At 38.7% G+C, this 7706-nt stretch overlaps 1 protein-coding gene across 3 annotated transcripts in view; it reads left to right on the forward strand.

Annotated features, from left to right (window-relative positions):
- Positions 1-6581, forward strand: part of grik2 (glutamate receptor, ionotropic, kainate 2) — a 246601-nt gene extending 240020 nt beyond the window's left edge. For all 3 annotated transcript variants that reach the window (XM_051076104.1, XM_051076105.1, XM_018665721.1), the window contains one exon: positions 4565-6581. In XM_051076104.1, the coding sequence (XP_050932061.1) occupies positions 4565-4729 (165 nt within the window). In that variant the 3' untranslated portion in view covers positions 4730-6581. The remainder of the gene's footprint in view (positions 1-4564) is intronic.
- Positions 6582-7706: the final 1125 nt, after the last annotated feature.

The following is a 7706-nucleotide window of genomic DNA, read 5'->3' on the forward strand; positions in this document are numbered from 1 at the left end:
ATATAATGCTTATAATTTATAAATAAAGCTATCTTATATAAGGTTAACTTTCATTTAAATATAAGTTATCTCATACAATGACATTATCTTAACTTCCTCAATGGAACCTCCATGCAAAACGGTTATGTACGTAAGGTCAGCTGATTCTGATTGGCGCTGATTACTCAGTCAAAGCATTTTACTGGTCAACTTCTACTCCAAACCACAGAGATTCAGATAGAAGCTACAAAAGTACTGAGAACAGAGCACAGTAAGATGTCATGAGTTGATCAGGGAACACCTTGCAACCAAGCAGGACCAGAGCAGCATGGCTAGAGTTGGGACTACACAATAGGAGCTCTGGTTAGGCAACTGATTTGACTTTGACTTTGTTCTCTGTGCATGAAAACTTAACTGCTTGGACTCTGAGCACACAACAGAATTAATTACCATTCATGGCTGAAGAGCTGTTGCTCAGCATTTTGTTGCTTTAAACATACCTTAAAATAATCTATACTTCAGAAGAAAAAATGTTGAATATTAGACAACATTGTCACAGAACGTTAAAGTGCAAGGCCTGTAAATGCACCATACTGCAGAAGCTCCACACTTCAGTCTGCATTTGCAAGCACAAGAGATTTTACGAAAGCTAGACACCTAGAAAAGCAAAGTAAAATATAACACTGACAGCAACAAAGTGGCCAGACTGTTTTAGCATAAGCTTAATCACACACAAATCCATGTGTGTGATGTCCTGCTATTTGTACATCCAAGGCATCTAGTTCCACCATCTTCCTATGACTTCTGTGAGATTGAGGGCTTAGCATTCAGTGGACTGAAAACAAAATTTCCAATGAACGTAATCCTGGCAGTAATCCTTCAAAAATGAATTTAGCAAAACCATTTTGTAATAAACACTATTTTTTGGAAACAAGGTTACCAGAGTCTGTTTGTATCCATAGTCAATTGCAAATCCAAAATGTGTCTCATTCTCATAATTCTACTGTAGGTTTTGCGGAGAGAGTTTAGTTTGTTTGATTCTTTTTGAGGATCAGTTTCCTTTTAATGGTTTACACAGCTCATGGGTATGTTTAATCATTCAATTATGCATGAATCTTTGCATTCATTACATATTTATGTAATTTATATCCACTCAGGCTCTATACAGTGAAATTGTTTGGCATACTGTCCAGATGTTTAGCTACATGATAATCACAGTGTGTGGATAAACTGCACTAGGGAATATTTAAATGAAAAACTGTGGAAATCCAGCTGTCTGATCAAGTTGAACTACAAGGTGGGGCTGGAACACACACAACCCACTGGAGATTTAGCTTATTTTTCCAAAGTGATTCATCACATTCTGCAGGGAGATTTCTCCCCAGTATACTCACCACTAGAATGGAATACAGTTGATAAACCCAAACTTACCAAGTGGTTTACCAGCAAGTGTATATGCAGCAAGTCGGCAAGTTATCCAGAAAAATTAATACTGCACAACATTAGACCCTCTGCTTTTCATGAAACAGGGGTTCTAGCACTGTCAATATGAATCTGTGTGATTTTACTGATGTCAGGACTTCTGGATGTTTTGCCAGAAAGATTTTGAGACTATGGTCTCATGAAAAACAACAGCATCAGCCATTTTAGTGAGTACCCCAAAATGACATACCCTTAAGCTCAAATGACAAAGCCCTTCAGCAGCCATGGTAATTATAAGTGCAAAGAAGAAAGTCAGGTGACGTTATACAACGGAAACACTTGACGTCACCGTGAAAGAGGAAGTCAGGATGAATAGATCAAAATTACATTTTGTTTATCATTCCATAACCTAAACCATGTGGTTATTACTATAACCATGACAACTAAGCTCCTCTAACCTAACAAAGTAATAATTTTAACCCAAACCACAAGTCATCTTTTTGTTGTCATATCATAAAACAGATTTATTTTTCAACATATTTTTGTTTGTTTGTTTGTTTTGGAAGGCATAGAAAAATTATGTTGTCCTGCTGACCAGGCTGTCATTTGCTGCAAGTTTCTTTTTCTGTCATTTCAAATCAACCTACCTGTGCTTCCAACAACATTATCATACCACAGTGACAAACCTTTCAAAACTCAACAAGCCCTGAGTCTCTTGACAGTTGATTGTAATAGGACTTTGAAATGAAATAAAAGTACTGGATCCAGAGCATCCAAAAACATTGCTATAGTCCAAGCATTGTAAAGAGTATCACCAGTTACACTATGACAAATTTTTTCATAATTTTCTTTTTTCTGTGGAAAAGCATTCATGCTCACACTACACTACTTGGTGTCACATGGTGTTACAGTATTTCAAAGACAGCACTGTCACACAATGCAAAAGAGAGAGGAACATTGTTGGCCACCACAGTCAGTGGAAGAAAGAATACCATCATTAGCCATATACTGTATGTACTAGAAGATTGGCCCACTATCATTAGGAATTACATTGACAATGGACTGCAAGTGCAGTGAGTGAGTGAGCAGTAGTATTGTGCCCTTATGAGTCTAGAATTTGTGTCCCATCACAGGACTTGCATTATTGTTTGCTCTATCATAACTTCAACTAGGTTTAGTGTTCACCACCTTAGTTTAGCATGCTAACATTTGCAAGTCAGCATGAAGGAGAAAGCTGAGGCTGACAGGAAGTGCTTTGCAGTTTGGTTTAGTTTGGAGTTTATTTGGTCATACAACAAAATATGGAGGACTAAAAAATCTGTCCCATAATTTCTTTAGATTTGTAAGATGCACATTCATGCGAATCTAATACATTCCAAAGGTGATGTATTGGATTCAGATACTATCACTGGGGATGCTATTAAATTGAACTCATCATCATGTTCAATTTGAGGTTACTTTTGCTCTGTGATGTAGTGCATTGTCATGCTGGAAGTAGCCATTATAAGATTGTGGCTAAACTGGGATTTTAATGGTCAGCAACAATACTCAAATAGGCTGTGCCATTCAAATAATTGGACTGGATGAAAAGTATGCCAAAGAACATTGCACACACCATTACACCACCACTGGATTGTTGGCACAAGGTACATTTGCTCATGGAATAATGCTGTTGAAGCCAAATTCTGACCCTACCATCTGTGTGCCTCAGAAGCAATCAAGATTTATCAGACTAGTTTTTCCAGTTTTTATCTGTTCAGTGCAGGGGTGGAACCCAGTGTGGTTTAATGTTGTTGTGGCTCATCCACCTCAAGGTTCAAAGTGCTGTGCATTCTACGATGCTTGTCTGCTAAGTACAGTTGTAAAGAGTGATTATTTTGATTACCATAGTTTCTGTCAGCGCCATCTAGTCTGGCCATTCTCCTCTGAACTCACTCATCAATGAGATGTTTTTGTACACACTAGTGTCACTCCCTGGATCTTTTTGTTTGTTAGTTTTTTTTTTTTTTTTGGCATTATTCTGAGTAAACTCAAGAGACTATTGTGTGTGAAAATCCAACCAGATCAGCAGAAATATTCAAACAAATATTCATTTGGGCCCAACAATCCCACCACTGTCAAAGTCACTGAGTTCACATTTTTTCCCTGTACTGATGTTTGATGTGAACATTAACTGAAGCTCCTGACCTGCATCTCATGATTTTATGCATTGCAGTGTTCCCACATGATTAGCTGATTCATGAATAAGCAAGTGGGTGTGCAGGTGCTAATGAAGTACTTGGTGATTGTATATACCAAATTCCATGATAAATTATCAACTAGTTCTTGAGATATTTCACTGGATAAGTGAAAACCCTGACCTGTAAGTGGTGCAGGATGAAAAGTCAAACTCAAAAGGCTCATCCTCTGGGGATCATTAATGTCTGTGCAAAATTTCATGGCAATCTGTCCAGTAATTGTTGAGATATTTCAGTCTGCAACCCAACTGTCAGACCAACACTAGAGTCATTCGACTAATGTGGCTAAAATGTCATTGAAAATAATCAGTTTTGCAGAAATGTCCCATACTGGTATTTTGTCTGGAGATAGGGTTGAGAAATAAATAAGTCAGAGTCATTTTTCTGACACCGTAGGAAGACACTACAGGAAACAATGACAATTACTAACTGATGTAGAATCTAAACCCCAACATGTGTAACACACTCAGTACTACAATTTATTTCACTTTTTACACTTTGAGAGTATACAAGTGTGGATGTGTGCTGAACATAGATTATCCTGCAATGTATCACACACTGTATACATAAAAAGCCCTGCATGAGAGGCAACAACCCCAAATCCACCACTGATGTATTCAGACGCTAAGATTAATAATTCCACACCTTTACACTCTACTACACAGCCTATGGACCTGCACCATCCTCAACCCTACTTCTTCCTCTGTTCCCATCCAGCATTTCCTCCACTCCCAGCCTGTTACACTACATATTTCACCATTTTCTCCTGTGGCAGCTCTGCACTGAGGTGGTGGGTGGTGATTGGAGGAGGCTACAAAATGAGGCTACCCACAGGGAGAACAGGCTTGTTCTCTTGCCCATAACGTTTGGACAGGGGAAGCAGTCTGAAACCCATTTTGTTCTTGTTTTTCTATTTCCCTCTGCAGAGATCCTTCTGCAGCGCCATGGTGGACGAGCTGCGGGTTTCCCTCAAGTGCCAGCGCCGGCTCAAACACAAGCCCCAGCCGCCTGTCATGGTGAAAACAGAGGAGGTCATCAACATGCACACTTTCAATGACCGCAGACTGCCAGGGAAAGAGACCATGGCCTGAAATGGGAATCTCAATCACTTTCTCACCCTCTCTCCTGCAGTAAGGAGTTGTGCAGAGACACTGGGGAAAAGGGTGGGAGTACTTGGTAAGGTGGGGCAATGGGTTGTAATGGTTCACAGTTGGGTTATTTCAAAGGTTGAGCAGAGGTGCTTGGGTTGTATATTAATGAAATGACACACTTGTTTCTTCATAATTAGCTAGGAATAAGAGTTTCAACAATATTTCCTGTGGAAATAACTTGAACCTGGGTAGAATTTCAGTGAGTTACCTCATTACTCTTACCACCTTTGGAACGGTGGTAAACTACAGGTGCCAGGATTTTCAAAACCCAGGAGTCAAAGAGAGAGAGAGAGATAAATCTAAATTGGGACAGAAATGGTCAATGAAAAAAGAAAAGAAAGAAAAAATAAGAATTGGACCTCAGCTGCTACTCAGCCAGTCTTTCACCGCACAGTTCAAAAGAGCCTCGTTGAGCAGCCACAAGAGCATCTCAGAAATTATGAGTCAACTGAGGGAAACGGGAGAAAGATTTGTATAGGATTGTTTATTTTCAAAAGTTGACAGAATGACCACAGGGGCTCTTAACAAAATTAAACCCAAAGCCCTAAAGACGATGACAACCTTGGCAGCTCCCAAAATGTACAGAGAGGCATTGCTTAGTCACATATGATATTGATTGATATTGATCGACATCAGAAATGGATAAACTATATATCATCCATCAGGCAATAAGTGATATTATTAATTTGTGTTTCAGAGTATTAATACTTTGTCGTCAATGTAGGGTGGGGTGCGGGGTTAAGATTTAAGATTATATGGTAAAATATAAGCAGCCAATGCAGGAGTAGGGGCAATGTAGTGAGCTGTTGATGTCCATGTATCAGCCAATAGTCACTTAAAGAGGATTCTGTGGAGGTATACACTCTTAATATCAATGAGGAGGAACATTATAATGGTGCGGGCACAGCTCACCAAGTCTAAATTCACAGCAATCACACAACACTCAAACTCTATTTATTCGAAGTATTTATTGTTTTATTTATGAAACTCCTTATTTATATCTGTATGGACTGGATTTTCACTACTAAATACACCACAACTCCGTATGGGTATACACATTTGCTCAGTATTAAGTCTCCACTTTCATTTTGTACTCCTGTGGCTTTATTTTCTTTCTTTGGCAGCAAAGCCCTACATTTACTTGTGCAAATGCAATTTCTATAAAAAAAAGTGTTTTTGTACGAAAAGAATCAAATTTTGTAATGATTTTTATCAACAGAAAAATGCACCATAGGGAGTGTCATTCACAGCAGAGGTGGGACTCCAAGCCAGTATTTCAGGAGGCTTTCCTAAACACTAGACAAAGCTGACACCCACCCAAATACACACAGACAGACACACACACACTCATGAGTGCAGGATGCATCCATTCTCCATGGAGCAGATTCACACAAATTATTACTCTGTTCTCCAAGAGAGAGGTGACATAATGTTGTTAAGAAAAAATAAACTATTTTTATCATGTAAAGGAATCATATTTAAAAAAAAAAAAAAAGGAAGATATTTTTACTTCACATGAAAGAAGAATAATGATAATACTGGTTAGAGCAACTATATAGTGCACACACACCGAAAGGGAGGAAGACTGCTGATGATCATTGTACACCTTGGATTACTGATAGACTGCTAGAATCCAGTACTGAGCAATTGTGTTTAAATGGTTTTAAAAAGGAAAAAGATGTATTTAAAAAAATAAGAACACATAACTAATTTTGAACTTGTGAAAACAAAATAGAGTGCACACAGTTTACCCTTTGAAGTTGATGCAGTTTAAAGAAAATAAAAAAAGTATTCACAATTTTCACGTCACCTGTGTCTTTATTGAATGATTGAGTGAAAATGACAGCACTTAAAGTCTTCAATTTTAGAGAGGACATGAATGAATGGATACCCAAAGGGCCCATGTGGGCCTTTGGATGATTGCTCTTATCAGTCACATGGGAATGATGTCTATTAAGGGCAGTTTGGTACATTCTTATTTACATTTTATTTCATTCTTAATTTTGTAAAATAATGCTGGAAAAAATCTGTAATAGTTGACCTAATCTTTCAAGAAAGTGATCATGTAGGTCATATATCTGGGCCCATATTCTTATTCCATACCTGGCCAGTCACAGATCAGGAGACAACACAGTATTTTACACTGTAACCACTGCACTTGCAAACGTTCAAATGTATTTCATTGTCATCTAATATTGTAATATTGTATACTGGTTACAGCATTGGAAATTTTCTCAAGCAACCTCACTCAGCAGAAACTGAGCCACTTGACAAAGTTGCTGTATAACCAATACCTGACCTCTGTCAGGGACTCTGGTCAAAGCTGGCCTCAATGACTCAGCAGAATGGCAGCCAATCGGATTAAAATGCTCATTCTCCTTGCCCTGAACCCAGTGGCAACACAGAACTGAGGAGAGAAGCTGTGGGGGATGCAGCCAAAGATTACATTAAACACATTTGTACTGAGTTGTCTGCCCTGCTGGTCTGTAACGGACTACGCCCTTATCTACTTGACCTCAGAGTTTAGCTGTTAACTTCATGTGTGTCTGGCAACAGAGTGCCCTGGCATTCAGGCTGTGTCAGTGCATATTTGTGCTCACTGACCTATACAGTAAAGTTAGACTGTTGGTGAGAGAGCATGGCTGCTCCATCAGTCAAGACGACATGCAGGAGCTGCTGGATTTCATGTTTAAATATCTCTCAGATTAATGACTTTTTCACTCTTTCTCACTGCTCAGAAGTGGATGTTGTGATGCTGTTGTGATGCAATAATACTGTCACAGATGAATGGATGTTTAACTGTGTGACGATGAATAGTAATGAAGTGTGTGCAACAGTGTCCAGGCCAGGTCAGGTTGTCATTAGTTTCACAGAACTCTTAACAAACAGTAGTAATATCAAAACGAAAACAAAAATC

Source organism: Lates calcarifer, linkage group LG15 (genome assembly GCF_001640805.2).
Source record: "Lates calcarifer isolate ASB-BC8 linkage group LG15, TLL_Latcal_v3, whole genome shotgun sequence".
NCBI lineage: Eukaryota > Metazoa > Chordata > Actinopteri > Centropomidae > Lates > Lates calcarifer.